Here is a 16,190-nt window from a genome sequence, read left to right as displayed (position 1 = left end):
CCGAGGGTGCACTCAGGGCCCCCTGCCTCCTGCCAGAGCAGACTGGAAGACAGTCACGTCTGGGGCCTGCCTGCGTCCTGTGGATGCCTCCACGTGGTACATTATTGATGGTGCTTCTAATTGTGCGTTTCCCAAAGTCTACAGGCTTTTGATGAAAAATTCATGGCACGCCCGAGGATGGCAGAACATTCGATCGATTGGCAGTGAGGCAGACAAGGGGTCCAGGGCCCCTCGGGGACAACAGCTGAAGGCTGGCTGGAGAGGGGGCAGCCATCAGCGGCACAGTGCCTTCTCCTGGGCTCCTGGCCCTGGATTTGTGGGAGGGCAGAGGTGCACGCACAGCAGGAGGCAGCAGCCAGGGGGAGAAGCCAAGAGGAAGGGTTGGGGTGGTTTTGAGCCTGTATTTAGTGCCTGCTGGGTGACTGACTATCAGGGAGGCACATGACCATACACCAAGCCTCATGTTCACTTCCCTCTTGGGAAGTATTGGGCCCGCCAGAGTCCCTCGTGAGTCACACAAAAGAGAAATGCTATTTCTGGAGCCACTCCTGTGTGCCATGGAGTGCACCCAGAGCTTCACACCTTCATGTAGTCCACTGACAGCCCCACTTGAGGGGTGCAGTGACCGCCATCTCACAGAACGGACCTGAGGCCCGGAGGTGTTGAGTCACCTGCCTAAGTGAATTAGTAGCAGGGCCCACGGTCTTCCCACCTCACCAGGCCAGCTTGACTACTGAGTGGGGTGGGTTGCCCAGTGCCTTTGCCCATCCCCATTGCACTAAGAAAAATGAAGTGAAAAATGAAGCCAGCACCCCAGAAAAAGTCTTCCCTCATGCTAGTATATGCCAGCAATATTGACAGAAGACAGAGGCCCCTGAGAATAGAGATTCTGAAGTAGGGGTGTCTCAGAGGCAATTCTGTGCCACCCTGAGGTTCCAGAGAACCCTAACAGTCATCTATTCCTTCATTAAAACTCATACTACATCTTTATAAAGTCCCTGTTCCTGCCAAGGCATCTTGTTGCTTCCTGGTGGGATCCTAGCATAAAAAGCTTTAAGCCACACATGTCTGGGATAGACAGGCTAACCAGCAACACCGCCGCCGCCACCATGTCCCATGCTCTAGGAGGGGGTCTGTGTAACCAGGCTCTTGCCCCGGAGAGGGATCTGCAGCCAGGCTCCGGTGGCTGCCATAGATAGCCCTGCCTCTGTGAGGCTGCGTTTCTAGGGGCTGGGTTGCGGGTGTTTGGGTTTGTTTTCCTTTGCTTCCTAGAGAGTTCCTTTCAAAAACATCCACCCATGTCTGCCGCTGAACTAAAGGGAAAGGAATTTGTCCAGACCATCAGGAAAGCAGAGCTGGGGGATGCTGGGGCCATGGGTGTGGTGTGGGAGGAGGGTGAGCCCAGCTTAGGCTACTGGGGAAAGCACAGGGAGATTCAGGGAAGCAAGGAAGAGGTGAGGCTGATGGGAGAAAAGAGGCGTGAGAAGGGGACAAAGTGGAGACAGAAAGGGGACCATCGGACTGGGAGAACAGGGGGAGGGGAGGGTCTCTAAGTAGTGGCATCGGAAGCCTAAGATCCTGAAGGACCCCAGGGCTCTCCCCAGGCCTGTCATTTCCTTTTAGTCCCCTGACCAAGGAGTGAGCCCAGCCTGATTCCATCACCCTATCCAAGTGTCCCCCACCCCAGAACAAAAGAAAGAGGCCCCATAGTTTGCCTCCCACCAGCTTCAGGGTTGGGCCCGGTCACCAAGCAGACACTTGTTGTAGCAACAGTCCCTGAGGACCCATGCTGGGAAACGGAACTGCTATCAACACAGATGGGGGAGCCAGGGGACCCAGCCCCTCCAGCCCCTCCAGCCCCCAAGGTTGCCCTGGGCCTAGTTGAAAGCTGCTCTGTAAGTCTGCCCCATACCCTCTGGCTCCGGGAGATGGGTCAGCTCCTCCAGGCTGCAGGTGTGTAGGGGTATGTTGCCAGGCAACCAGCAGAGGAATTCCTGGAGTCTGCGTGAGTAGGAGGCAATGCAGGGGAGGGCCAGGCCACCACTTCTAGATGGTCCTCATCTCAGGAACCTTCGGATGGGACTCCAGTCCCAACCCAGGCCACTAGAGGCCACATTCAAAACCCAGGAGGGAGGAAATGGGGCTTTATGGAGAAGTCCCTGTAAGTGACCACTGTCTCCAGTTCACTTGAATCCTAGCTATGGTATCTTGAAGGTCTAGCCCCAGACCTCAATCTGTGCTGCCAGACTCAGGTGTGGGCTTTGGGGGAACGTGGAGACATCAGAAGGGGCATCCAAGAGGATGCCGACTAGCCGCAGGCCAGGGCTTGGCAAGGTGGAGTAGGGTTAACGATGGTGGCCTTTTCTCACTCTCACCCCAGCTGCCCAAGCATGTGATCCGAAGCCCAGAGCTCCAGTCCAGAAGGCAGGACAGGCTTCTGGCAGTCGGGGGACAGCAGCAGGAAAAGACTGAGGGAAAGGTGAGGACCAGGCTTTGGCCCCACCCTGTGAGCACTATCGGAGACAGCCTCTCTCTGAAAGTAGGGGGAAGAGGAGGGGACAAGCAGGGAAGGATTCCTTGTGACTTGATCAGAATCACTCTGGGGAAAGCTCTGTCCCCTCGGCAGCCCCCTGAGCCCTAGACTTCCCTGGCCTGAGGACAAGGGCCAGGTCAGATCTGAGTTGCTATCAGCGAGGTAGGACGCTGAGCCACATCTCAGAGGGAGATGGATGCTGGCTTTCAGGTAGCCAGGGTCTTCCTGGAGAAGGAGGGCTCAGGAAGCCAGATGGCATCTTCCAGAAAGCTCCACACACCTCTGTGCCCATTCCAGCCCCATGGTCCTGGCCTGGCCCGCTCAGGCAGCCTGGCTCCTGCGGGGGCTAATTAGACAGGGCCTGGGGTCAGATGCAGGCCAAGGCCGCGTAGCCCCTCGGAGCTTCAGGAAGGCAGGCACAAAAGCTTTCTCTGCTGCTTGGGAAGGAAAAGAGCAGGACAGAGAAAATGCACTTCTTTTGTTCCTTTGCTGTAACCTTGAGCTGAATAAAGAAGCCACTGTGTCCCCGCCCCCAGGAGGGCACCCTTCATAGATCAGGGGAGGCTTTTTGCTATAGCACTTTGCATGGGTTTGTCGTGGTGCAGAGGCCCAGCTGTCAGTCAAGGGAAATGATTTGAGGAACAGGATTTCACATGAGCAGCCCTCTATTCCAGATCCTGCTGTGGCTCCCATCTGCTCTCTGTGCTTCAGCAGAGCTCCTGGGGCTGGCACCCTTAGACACAACCCACCCTGGCTAGTTGGCTCTCTGACGTGGTCCACCTGTGTGCTATGAGGTCCGCCTGTGTGCTATGAGGTCCCCCTGTGTGCTATGAGATCCCCCTGTGTGCTATGAGGTCCGCCTGTGTGCTATGGGTTCCCCCTGTGTGCTATGAGGTCCGCCTGTGTGATATGCAGTCCGCCTGTGTGATATGCAGTCGGCCTGTGTGCTATGAGGTCCGCCTGTGTGCTATGAGGTCCTCCTGTGCTATGAGGTCCCCCTGTGTGCTATGAGGTCCTCCTGTGCTATGGGTTCCCCCTGTGTGCTATGAGGTCCTCCTGTGCTATGAGGTCCCCCTGTGTGCTATGGGGTCCCCCTGTGTGCTATGAGGTCCGCCTGTGTGCTATGAGGTCCGCCTGTGTGCTATGAGGTCCCCCTGTGTGCTATGGGGTCCCCCTGTGTGCTATGGGGTCCCCCTGTGTGCTATGAGGTCCGCCTGTGTGCTATGCAGTCCGCCTGTGTGTTATGAGGTCCTAGCACTTGCAGCTCTGCTGGCCTCCAGCCCGTGATACAGTTATACTCACAGCCGAAACCCCATATATCCACTCAAGTCCCACTTCTGCCGCAGAGTCGAGGCTCTAACCCCACAGAGGCCAGGCTCTGACCCCACAGAGGCCAGGCTCTGACCCTACAGAGGCCAGGCTCTGACCCTACAGAGGCCAGGCTCTGACCCTACAGAGGCCAGGCTCTGACCCTACAGAGGCCAGGCTCTGACCCCACAGAGGCCAGGCTCTGACCCTACAGAGGCCAGGCTCTGACCCTACAGAGGCCAGGCTCTGACCCCACAGAGGCCAGGCTCTGACCCCACAGAGGTCAGGCTCTGACCCCACAGAGGCCAGGCTCTGACCCCACAGAGGCCAGGCTCTGACCCTATAGAGGCCAGGCTCTGACCCTTTAGTTGCCAGGAGCTTCCTGGAGTAAGGGGGCCAGAGTAGGACCTTAAAGACTGGGCCAAGTTGAGGGGGACCTCAGAGCAAAGGATAAGAACAGAAGGCTGGATGTCCAACCCCCATGCCTGTACTAGCTCTGGCTCCAACTTTGTGGTCCTGGCCTTTGCCTGGCCAGAGACCTCTCTCTTGCCTCTTGCTTCTCTCTCTCTCTCTCTCTCTCTCTCTCTCTCTCTCTCTCTCTCTCTCTCTCTCTCTCTCTCTCTCTCTCTCTCTTTGTTTTTCGAGACAGGGTTTCTCTGTGTAGCTTTGCGCCTTTCCTGGAACTCACTTGGTAGCCCAGGCTGACCTTGAACTCACAGAGATCCGCCTGGCTCTGCCTCCCGAGTGCTGGGATTAAAGGCGTTGCTTCTTAGTTGTGCTTCCAGAGGTGAGTGGTATCCTCTGCAGAGCACGTACCCACACTGCTACGGGCAGCTCTCCAAGGACAAGAACCTCCCGACCCTAACAGAGCTGAGTTCAGGCTTGGGAAGCTAGGGCCACTCCAGGTAGTGAAAGGGACCCACAGGTAGAAAAGGGACTCACTGAGGCTGTTCCTCCACCAAGGTTTTTCTCCAGCCAAAGCCCCGCTGCAGAGCTGGTCCTAGCCCCCAGGCCTCCCCAGTGCTGCCCTCTGAGTCCTGGATTACAGTCCCCCAGTAGGCCACTACCAAGTGCCTGATCTCCAGCTCCGGGCTTCAGTATCCCCACCCAGGCAATAGGCTGTTCAAGGTCCCTTGCCTGCCCTCTGGTGGTGGAAGTGAATAGAGCTTCTGAGGCCACTTGTTTCTATGGTAATTGTCCTACCCACGGTGTGAAGGAAGGGAGCTTTTGTTTTTCTGGGTGGACGAAGGACAGAGGCATCAGGACTCCAGCGGTAGGAAATGTCCCTGTGAGTACAGGGGCTGCCTAGCCACACTGCATTTCAACCCCTGGGACATCACTAGCTTCTTTCAGCCAATCTCAGACCATCTCTCCCCCATCCCGGTTCCTTGGAGTGGACCTCCAGTTCCTTGTTCTCAGGAAATGGGCAAGGCCAGGACCAGTTTGTACAAGCTGAAGGGTCCAGTTTTATCTCAAAGAAATGAGATTCATTCCTTTTTAAAGTACTAGAAACACAAAGTTAGCAAGGAAGGTCTCTGGCATCCTGAGGGGACCCACAGGAGCACTAGGGAAGCCTTGTCCTCTTCTTGGGACAGACTGAAAGCAGAGCATTGGCGGGAGGCGGCCGCCCTCTGGCGGCAGCAAAGGCAAACCACACACCAGTATCCTGTGCCCACGAGCAGGGGCCCTGGGGGCTGTGGCCGGACATTAAGCAAGCCTAGTGAACCCAGACCCCTGCTCAGCCTCATACTGCTTCCCACAGCCCAGCATTCTTCAGGGAGTCCTATGGTCTTGGCTTGGACACCTGGCTCTTCCTGCTTGTCTTCCTCTCTGTCGATTGCACCTCTACCCCTGATCTTGGGGGCCCCTCACCACCCACCACCTCCTTTGCCTCCTTTCTCCCCATTTCCCAGCTCTGAACATCTGCTCCCTTCCTGAGGTGCACATCCTAGAGGACTGCCTTCCCATGTCTCCCCTCCCTCTGCTTTTATCCTGCCTCCATCTTGTTTCCATGCCCACGGCCTCTCACCTGTGCCCAGTACTCTGGCAGACAGCGAGCCCTTATTACAGCCCTGCCTGGCAGGCCCTTCAGTTTCCTGCAGCAGAGGCCAGGCTCTGAGTCTACTTCTCCAGCTTGCTCTGCTGCTCTCCCCCACCCCCTCTCCCCTCCCCACAACTTCTCCTGGGCTTGGAAGCCCCTCCCTCCAGGTACCACCCATATCCTAAGAGAAGCTTGGGTCCTTGCTGCCTCCAGAAAGCTTTCCAGGCTTCCTAAGCTGGGAACGGGAAGCCCCTTCTGCCACAGACACGGGAAGCATCTACCACCCCCTCGGTGCAGAGGTGAACATCTGTGGGCAGGGACAGTCTAGCTTAGCCCTCCGCAGGCCTTGACCACCCAAGGGGGTTATTGTGACGCTTTGTGATAGTCTCTGGAGCACACCACTTCCAGCCTCAGTTTCCCCATCTGTATAGTGATGGTACAAGGGCCCTTCTGACTACGTAATTGGTGGCAGCCAGGTGTGTGTTGGGTCCCCATGGGGTGATGTGCTTCAGACTTCAGCACAAGTTCTGACCAGAGTCTAGACATCTCCCTTGGGCTCAGAGAGCCCCCACCCTCCTCCGTGGAAATGGGCTTCAGTCCAGTAAACTGGGACTCATTATATAAGAAGGATTTCTGGGCCCAGTGCCCAGGGCCATTCTGGAATGCTTTCAAGCACCTTAAAGTGGTTCAGGGAAGAGAGCTACTATCTCCAGGCACCCTAGTACCAAGGCCAGGGCTAACCTTCCTATTGCCCTCATATCGCACTAGTTCTCGGGGCAGGGGGCGGCTGATTTCTCATCCCACAGATGAGGACACCGAAGCTTAAGAACCGCTACCTCACTTCCTGAGCCCACAGGATGCTGTGGATGTGGTAAAGTCCCCCAATACTCCTGGGCAGGGGAAAACTAGAACGTGGCACTCTGACATTTCTCACTCTGGCAGGCTCTGAGGGTCGGGATCCTAGTGGAGGGTGTCAGTGGGTAAGGACAGTGTGAAGGGTCCTCGGGGTCAGGCACAGTGGAGTCAGGGCCTCTGAGGACATGCCTGTCCCTCCCCCAGGAGGTAACCAGAGAGCAAGATCATAAGGAGAATCTGGAGCGTGGTGCCCTGTGTGTTTTCAAGGCTGGAATGTGACGTAGAACATGGCCCTGAGGGTAGCCCGGCTGCAGACCTCTGTGGCCAGAGGTCAGGGCTGCCAGCTTGAGCCTTGCGGTCTACCAGCCCAGCTGTGCTGCCAAGGTCCCTGCTTGGCCATGCAAATGGGGGCAGCTGAGATTCCCACAGAAACAGCACCGGCTGGAGTAGAGAGGATGAGCCAGGAGCCCACACTGTCTCCCTACGGAGGCCCCACTCCCAGGGAACAGGCAGGGCTAGGCTAAGAGCCGAGGGAGGAAGATGGGGCTCGTCTTCAAGGGGTGGACCCCAGGACCCACTGACCCTCCTCTAGAAGGACCTGCTGGCTGAGGCAGGGGGCTACCTCACCAGAAGCCAGCCTCTCCTTCTGCCCTCTACTTTGTTGCTGTGCTCTCTCTGTTTTCTTCATCTGTGGGGGAGGGGATACATCACAGAGCCATGCTTACTTCCCTCATAACCCAGAGCTGCAGAAATGGGGAACGGTGGGATCCTAAAAATGATAACTCCCTGAATGAGAAGTGGGCTGACCAGACCCTACGGGATGGACCAAGGGATTGGCAACCTCTTGCCCAAAATTCCTTTTATGTGCATGCTCACATCCCATCTCAGTGAAGTTTAAGATTGTGTTAACGTCCCACGTGATCTCTTCATTTCACAATAGAGTATGGCCTTCTCTCTGTACCAGGACAGTTAATTCTAGGACACTCCATACAACCAGACCAGACACTGAAGAAGCCATAGCGTAAGACTACAAACTGCTGAATGGTGCATTCTTGAATATGTCTTCTTGAGCATGTACGTAGGAGTGTGTGTGTGTGTGTGTGTGTGTGTGTGTGTGTGTGTGTGTGTGTGTGGTCCCAGGTCCAGGGTCCCAGTTAGCACCCTGGCTGAGGATCCAAGTGGGTGCAGGCCTGGGGAAGCCGCAGCAGAGGCTAGGGAGATCGAGGCAGCAATGGCACCATCAGGGACCATAGCCAGAAGAGGAGACAGCGTGACAGGTGACAAGTGGTGTCTGATGAGACCCTGCTGGCTGGGGACCCCTCCCCCAGAACTTCGCCCCACCACGCAGCAGGTGGGAGACTACAGCTGGGATGTAACTGGATCACACCCTCCCCCACCAGGCAGCAGGAGACCAGGGAACAGCTGGATGTAGAGTTGTCCCTTCTGGGGCCTGAGAGTCAGGCTAGGCCTGTGAGACCCACCCACAGGAGCAAGGCTTCCCACAGCCAGGAAGTCCACAGGCAACTCAGAGAGCATGCTGGCCTCCTCCCTCTTCACCCCCAAGCCCTGCTCTGAGTCCTGCTCTTCCAGGACCTTTCTGGCTTGGATCTTGGATCTCTCTCTCTCTCTCTGTCTCTCTCTGTCTCTCTCTGTCTCTCTCTGTCTCTCTCTGTCTCTCTCTCTCTCTCTTTCTCACTCTCTTAAATATATTTTGTCTTAAGACACTGTGCACTTGAAACTTGTAACAACAGTACAGAATCCGATTGGCAAGCAAACCCAGGGCTCCAGAAATGGCTCAGCAGGTAAGGTGCTTGCTTGCCTTGCAAGTGCAGGATCTTGAGTCTGAAGCCCAGCACCCATGTAAATGTCAGGCATGGTGACTGAGTGTTTATCATCCCAGCATGAGGGAAGTAAAGACAGGAGGACCCTTAGGACTCACTGACCAACCAATCTAGCCTAAATGGATGAGCCCAGGCCAATGAGAAAGTGCCCTTTTCCAAGGAGTGGATCTCATTCATGAGGTTGACACCCAAGGCTGAACACACACATGTACGCACACAGGCACACCCGCACACACATAAAATGCATTAAAAAAAATTCAGCTCAGTTGTTCTATACACATATGGGCAGATTTTAGTTTTGTTAAAAAAGAAGAAGAAGAAGAAGAAGAAGAAGAAGAAGAAGAAGAAGAAGAAGAAGAAGAAGAAGAAGAAGAAGAAGAAGAAGAACCAGCAGGCTTCAATTTCAGACCCTGACTTGACTACCCACTATTCTCATCACTGAGTAGGCTGCTCGCTTCTCTGGGGCTTATCCTCAGTTTCCTCCTCTGTTAAGTGGGGGTAATTAACAGCACCTATCCCATAGACTTGTTGGAGATTGAATGCAGGCACCCAAAGCTCTTAGCAGGAGGCTTGGGATATGGGGGAAGCCCAGTGAACATCAACACCATGATTATTGAGCTTCCAGACCTAAGTCGGCGCCCTGCCTCCACCTCCTGCATCTCCCCATCTTGTATCTGGATCCTGACCTTAACCCTGAGATCTTACCTGAGTCTCCAGAGTCTGCTTGGCATCTCTCCTTGGATGCTGAGCTGTTTGGGAAGCTGATGGTAGGTCAGCCCCCAGGTAGCTTCATTGGACAGTCTGAGACTCCTCCTGAGAAGGAGTTGGGTTAGAAGAGGAAGCTTAAGAAGAGAGAAGGTGAAGAAGTAGATATGATTTACTCAGAAAAGGAAACATGGCTCCATCCTTTTGAGTCTGTTGCCTGCAGGCTTCTTTACCTGATTCCTGAACCCTAGGATCACTTGGTGTCGTATGAATCTTTGTGGTCCCTGAGGAGGCACATTAGTGTGGCTGTCCTAATGCTTCCAGGAGAGATGGGGACCATGCCCAACCACTCTTCTGAGCAATCGCTAAGGCTTGGGGCACAGCCCAAGGCTGACACTGCTCACTGAGTTAAGAGTGGCTCACTGTTGCAGGGTGGCGCACACCTTTAATCCCAGCACTCGGGAGGCAGAGCCAGGTGGATCTCTGTGAGTTCGAGGCCAGCCTGGTCTACAGAGCGAGATTCAGGACAGGCACCAAAACAACACAAAAAAACCCTGTCTCGAAAAAAAAAAAAAAAAAAAAAAAAAGTGGTTCACTGTGGGTGCAGATGTAGAATGGAATCCTGGGGGTCTGGGCATGGGGTAAGGGTTCAACTGGGGATTCTGGGATTACAGGAGATGAACAACTACCGGCGGGCCTTGCAGAAGATGGCAGAGGACATCCTGGCACTGAGGAAGCAAGCCAACATCCTGGAGGAGGAGAACCGTATGCTGAGGAGCCAGCTGACTCAGCAGAGCATGGAAGAAGAACAGAGCAGAGCTGAAGAGGAGAGCCTGGGTGAGCCTTTGGACACCTGCTGGGGCCCAGGCTCTGGGCTGAGCATAGCCTGGGGCTCACACTGCTCCTTGTCAGGGTGCTCAGGAGCCTTCCCCAGATGTTGTGTGTCCCACGAGTCCCTCCATCCCTCCTGCCCCTTTTCCACTGTAGACACGCTTGTACAGCTTAGGAGGGGACACAAGAAAAACAGTCCTGAGTCAAACCCCGGAGCTGGGGTGCCCTTGCCTCCATCTGCTCTCCAGCGAGCTTCTTCCCACCCCAGCAGTGTCCATGAAGCAGAGTCTACTGCTGAGTGAACTGGATATAAAGAGGCTGCGAGACAGGGTGCAGCACCTGCAGAATGAGCTGATCCGGGTGAGCCAAGGCTTGAGGGCCAGAGGGACAGTGTGGCCGAGCAAAGGCCAGAGAAATATTCCGGAGCAGAAAAAAAAAAAAAAAAAAAGCACACAGTGGGGAGGGAAACTGGCCGGCGGTGCAGGGTTCGGCAGGATCCCACACGTACCCTGGTGGCCGGGGTAACTCCCAGGCACCCATTCCCCTCCACCCTGCAGAAGAATGATCGAGAGAAGGAGTTGCTGCTTCTGTACCAGGCCCAGCAGCCCCAGGCTGCACAGCTGAAGCGGTACCAGGACAAGCTGCAGAAGATGAAGGCGCTGGAGGACACTGTACGGCACCAGGAGAAGGTAGGTGCTGGCTGGGGTCGTCTGCAGAGGAGGGGCTGCCGCCTGGAGGCTGTGGAGCTCTCCAGGCCAGCCCAGCCTTGGTCTCTGTCACCAGGTGATTGAGAAGATGGAGCAAGTGTTGGAAGAAAGGCTCCGTGAGAAGAAGGAGCCGGCACCCGCAAACAGGCCACAGGGGAATCCCAACATGGGTGGACCTGCTCCCCCAGGTAGATCTCAGAGTAAATGACATTCCGGCTTTTTGTCTCATCCTGGGGCCCCCCAGCTTCATAAGAACTTTCAGAGAGGGGGCAGTGCTCTACTGTGTCTGTGAGCCGGAGAGTATTACTCCGCCCTTCTCTCAGGCAGAGGAATACTAAGAGCTGCCAGGGTGCTCAGAGCCCTCCTCCTGCCCGGAAGCCCCTGACGACACAAGGACACTGTGTGAGCCAAGTAGGAAGAGACCAGACCTCTAGGGTTGAGGGCCCATGAACCACAGGCGCAGAGAGGGACTTCCCTCCCCTTCTAGGCCACAGTACCCAAGTCCTCAGCTTCCTCACCTTCCGGCATCTTTTCTGTTCTGCCTCCACAAAGCAAAAAGACAAAACCATTGGTGTAAGCCACAGCTATCCACAACTGTCAATCAAAGACAGCTCTGATAGACAGGGAAGACTAAGAGGACACCATATCAGGTCACTCATCTCCCTGGCCACGTGGAGACTCCCCAAGTATCTCTGTGTGCCTGGGCTCAGTCTTCACAGATGACAGCTAGGCACTGGGGGTCTGAAAGTTTTCAGAAAACAATGGAAGTCTCAGGGCTCCTTAAGTCACCTGGAGTGTGGGCTAGAGTCTATGGAGGGCAACAACCAGGTCCAAGGACCAGAGAGTGACCAGAGAGACAAATACAAGGATGAATGAGTAGGGAGGAACACAGGGGAAAACATGGAGGAAGATTCCAAACAGCCTGAGGGATGTGGACCTGACTCCACTCGCCAAAGGGAGCCGTTGTTAGCTTGGGAGCAGAAGAGGGCAAAACGCTGGGGCGGACGGGGTCTGAGGGGGAGGAAAACCCATCTCACAAGCACCTGTGGCCATGTCCACAGCCTTCCCCGCGTTCACAGCCTCTGGCATTCGCATGGGCCCCACGGGAGAGAGCGTGGCTGTCGATCTTTACTCCATGCTGCTGGCAGAAAACACAAGGCTGCGGGCAGAGTTGGAAAAGAACCGCCAGCAGTCAGCCCCCATCATTCTGCAGCAGCAGGCCTTGCCGGTAAGAGCTGCCAACATGGGCCTGGCTTGAGCCCGCCACCACTGGTCCGCCTGCCTGTACCCCACAATCACCCCCCGCATGGGCCAGGTTGAAGATCCAGCCCAGAATCTGAGCTTCCCAGCCCCCCAAGGCCACTGGAAACACATACTCACACTTTGCACTCCTCGACCTTGTGTTCCTAAGATGAATGTCTTGCCCTCATCTAGCACCCTGGGTGAGAACAAGGCCCTGGCTCACCCTTGACCCCTGACCCCTGAACCCTGACTCCACCTGCCACCTGGCTTGCTCCCAGTTGGACACCCTCCTCCCACCATGGGCCTCTCAGAACCTTCTGGGGTTGGTTCAGCCTTGGAGAGCCCTTTTCCCCATCCCAGGTGGATCCCAGGGAGTTGGGAGCAGGTGGAGACTTGGCAGAGAGGCTACGAGACACAAATGGCCCAGGCCACTCCAAGTACACGGAGATCTTGCCAGCGCAGGTGGGTGTCCCGGGGCTACTCCACTGCCTAGGCTCTTTCAAGTACCCCTGCTGATCACAAGGCCAAAGTCAGTATTTGGAGTAATGGTGGCAAGAGGACGCAGGTGAGTGGTTCTCGTCCTCCACGAAGTTAGTTCTGTTCGGAGTGTCCCAGTGCATGAGCAGACAGGTAAAAAAAAAGATGGGCATCCTTTGTTTTTACTGAGCCTTCACCTACAGAAAGACTCCCAGCTCAGCCACCTTCTGGGTATCAAAGGCAGCTCATTGGTGCATTTTACATAAGCAGTTGGTGTGTTGAAACATTAGGTGTGGGTGAGTTGGGGGTGTAGCTCAGCTGACAGAGCGCTTGTCTAGCATATATGAAGCCCTGTGTTCGATCCCCAGCACTGGATAAACCTGTGCATGCCTGTAACCCCAGCACTCCGGAGATTGAGGCAGGAGGATCAGAAGCCAAGGTTATTCTCATTACATAGTGAGTTCAAGACCAGCCTGGAGTATATGTGATTCCACCTAAAAAAAATTTTTTTAAACATCAAATTCTCCTAACTTGAGTGGGAAACAACATGGGGAAATTGCACATCAAGCCCTATGCAGACCTTAAGGAAGAGGCCCTGGCCCAGGAGTGAGGCTCTGTATCTGCAGCTGAGTTTGAAACCCATACCTGGCTGGGTTTTCCTGCACTACCTTGTGCTTCCTCAGCTCTCATGAGTGTCTGCTCCCACAGGATCTCCTTGGTGGTACTTCAGACAAGTTTAACCTCCTCACCAAGCTAGAACAAGCTCAGAATCGGATCTTGTCCCTGGAAAACCAGGTAGGTGAGATGCTGGGGTTGATCAGGCTGGACCAGGCTCACTGCTCAGCCTCTGGCCAGGAGCAAGGCTTAGTATAGAAGTAGGGTCAAGGCTCAGTGTGTGACTACAGAATTAGTGCCCATTATATAGCCAGGTCAGCCTTAGTCTGTGACCAGAGTGAATTAAGGCCCAGTGTGGACTCCATACGGACTGCCAAGAAGATCCATCTGTGTCTTAGGCTGCCTGTTTGGCCCCTCACCTCTACTACTGCAGAGGGTTTTTTTTTTGCATTTCCCCAGAGGACAGGCCCAAACTCTGTTTGTCCTAGCTCTGGAGGAGGAGCTGGGCTGACAGCTGGTTTTCCAAACACCCCTCTCCATATCTGCAGCTAGAGGACTCAGTTCGCCGCTGGGCACAAGAGAAGCAAAACTTGGCCATACGGCTTCAGGAACAACAACATGGCTTTGGACACCCATCAAACTCCATTATCATAGACCAGCCTGTGAGTGACCCTGACATGGAAGTTCCTGGGGATCCATCCCACCCCCAAATCTCTGGGCCCTGAGAAAAACTTGGGGGACAAGTCTTAAGCTAAGAATCTGAAGTCTTGAGCTGAGGTTCCTATTGTCAGCAAATGGATGCTCAAGTGACCTCCATTCTCCCACTCAGCTGAAGGGATAGGAATGCCTTCCAACATGTTCCATTTCCTGTTGGTTGTTCTGAACCTCAAGGAGGAGATAACTATGGGTGAGAAATGGCCTACACAGGCATTTCTAGAATGTTCTGGCTCTACTCTGGCATCACACAAGGGCAGAATACCTTGTACCTCTTCCCGCCCAATTTCTAGTGCAATAGATTTCTGTTTAGCTTCCTTCCTAGATGACATCAATGCTGGGGGTAGACTCACATTGCCTACTTCCCAGGAACAAACAGATCACCCACAGCAGCCCCCCACAAGCCCAGCCATGGGGACTTCAAATCCTATGGCAAAAGATTCTGATTCTCCTACTTTCTATCTATCAGCGCTTTGCAGCCAAGGCTCCACCTCCCCTAGTCAGAACTTGAAGGCTTCCAGGGAGCATAGGACTACCTCTGCAAGGTCATCTAGTCCTAGGGACCAAGAGAAATTGGGCATCACCAGCAGTGATAAAAATGGGCTCCAAAGTTATTCCGACACCACAGCCTACTGGATTTGGATCCTCAGAAGCATGACTTGCCAGGCAAGATGCCCTGAGGCAGTGTACCCTGGGAATGGAGATGTACTTATCTGCCCTATGTATTGTATGTCACAGAATGCTGGAGCAACCAAGGATCCCCAGCAGCCCTCCAAACTGGAACCCTCTCTGCCCAGCTCAGACATGAAGCTCAACAGACCCTCAAACTCCCAGATGGAGACCTCTAACCCCCAGAAGACCTGAGCCTGGAGCTGGCCTCCTTCCCCATATGCTGGGGAGTCATCCCCACCCCAAAGATGTCTTTAGTAAATGCTATAACTCAATAAGCATTTGTCTCTTTCCTGGAGCGGGGCAGCTGGCAATGAATCAGCTGCTCTTTTTACACCCAACTTGGGTCCTGGACTCTCTGGAACCGCCTTGTCCCTTCTGCCTGACCTGGAAAGCCAAAGCTATGATGATCCCTGGAGAGTGCTGAGGAGAGAGACCATGGAGACCAGAAATAAGGTGCCTGAAGCCAAGTTCTATGCAAGACAGGAGAGAGGCCATGTTTCCCCTCAGTCCCCCTCACCTTGTCCTTTCTGATATCCTTTTACTCAGGCTTAGGTCTTCAGAGTCTCCTGGGAACAGAAAGACTTGAAGCCTTCCTATGACACCACTCAAATATCCCATGCTGGCTGGCAGAACTGATGATGTGGTGTACAAATGTAGTCAGAGGCAGGAAGTTATGAGGGCTGGGATCCCAGCTAGCCTGGGTTCTGGCCATGAGCATTTTGGGTGACTCTGGGTGACTGGAAAGCTCTCTGAAGTCCAGATTCTTCATCTATCCCATGCAGAGTTCTCTGTCTTGGCAAAGAGGACCTTTGCACACTGACATTTCTGACTCATCTTTGAGAGGAGAGAAAGATAGCATGAAGGACAGAGACAGACATGGGAGGAGGGTCATGGACTAGGAAGAAGCAAAAGGCTCAAGAGCGGACCCAGAACCTTCAGCCTTCCTAGAAAGGACCAAGTCAGCTTGGCTGCTGTTCTGAGATGGCCTAGCCTCAACACTTATCTATAGGACTTAGACTTGGGTAGCCAAGGGCTGCAAGAATCTGGCACCTGCTCATGGCAAGATATAGAGCCAGCCGGGCGTTGGTGGCGCACGCCTTTAATCCCAGCACTTGGGAGGCAGAGCCAGGTAGATCTCTGTGAGTTCGAGGCCAGCCTGAGCTACCAAGTGAGCTCCAGGAAAGGCGCAAAGCTACACAGAGAAACCCTGTCTCGAAAAACCAAAAAAAAAAAAAAAAAAAAAAAAGATATAGAGCCAGAGGGACTTGATAGACCTGGACAGGGACAGACATCATATAAACCAAATTCTCAGCTACACCCCATCCTGCACTCTTAGAATACATCCCCCTGTAGCAAGAAAATAGACCTGGGTTGTGCCCACAGGATGGGTGGCAAAGGGTGGGAAGCCTATTGGCCTTCTGTCTTCGGGACCCATCACCTCACTTCAGCCTCTTACTAACTTGATGTTTCACCACAGGCCTTGGCCATGGCCATGCCCAAGATGAAGGAGCCTTAGGAGAAAGTCCTTACAACCCCACAAGGGGCCGCTACTGCAATCAGCCAAGCAGAACCCCACACCAGCCTTACCTTCCATGCGGTTCCACTCAGGAGGACAGGAATTACCCACATCTCTCTGGCCACTCTATTTT

General features: G+C 54.4%; 1 protein-coding gene across 7 annotated transcripts in view; it reads left to right on the top strand.

The window, feature by feature from the left end:
- Positions 1-14,816, top strand: part of Ccdc33 (coiled-coil domain containing 33) — an 84,346-nt gene extending 69,530 nt beyond the window's left edge. For 2 of the 7 annotated variants that reach the window (XM_042281019.2, XM_076576376.1), the window contains 9 exons: positions 9,958-10,120; positions 10,383-10,474; positions 10,672-10,803; positions 10,898-11,009; positions 11,883-12,049; positions 12,424-12,525; positions 13,249-13,335; positions 13,704-13,817; positions 14,608-14,816. In XM_042281019.2, the coding sequence (XP_042136953.1) occupies positions 9,958-10,120; positions 10,383-10,474; positions 10,672-10,803; positions 10,898-11,009; positions 11,883-12,049; positions 12,424-12,525; positions 13,249-13,335; positions 13,704-13,817; positions 14,608-14,733 (1,095 nt within the window). In that variant the 3' untranslated portion in view covers positions 14,734-14,816. Of the gene's footprint in view, positions 1-1,773; positions 1,896-9,957; positions 10,121-10,382; positions 10,475-10,671; positions 10,804-10,897; positions 11,010-11,882; positions 12,050-12,423; positions 12,526-13,248; positions 13,336-13,703; positions 13,818-14,607 lie in introns of those variants that run through there. The other 5 variants (XM_042281022.2, XM_042281020.2, XM_042281025.2 and 2 more) reach the window with 5 other exon arrangements.
- Positions 14,817-16,190: the final 1,374 nt, after the last annotated feature.

Source organism: Peromyscus maniculatus, chromosome 7 (assembly GCF_049852395.1).
Source record: "Peromyscus maniculatus bairdii isolate BWxNUB_F1_BW_parent chromosome 7, HU_Pman_BW_mat_3.1, whole genome shotgun sequence".
Taxonomy (NCBI): domain Eukaryota; kingdom Metazoa; phylum Chordata; class Mammalia; order Rodentia; family Cricetidae; genus Peromyscus; species Peromyscus maniculatus.
Note: the sequence above shows the minus strand (reverse complement) of the source record. Positions and strands in the feature narration are given on the sequence as shown.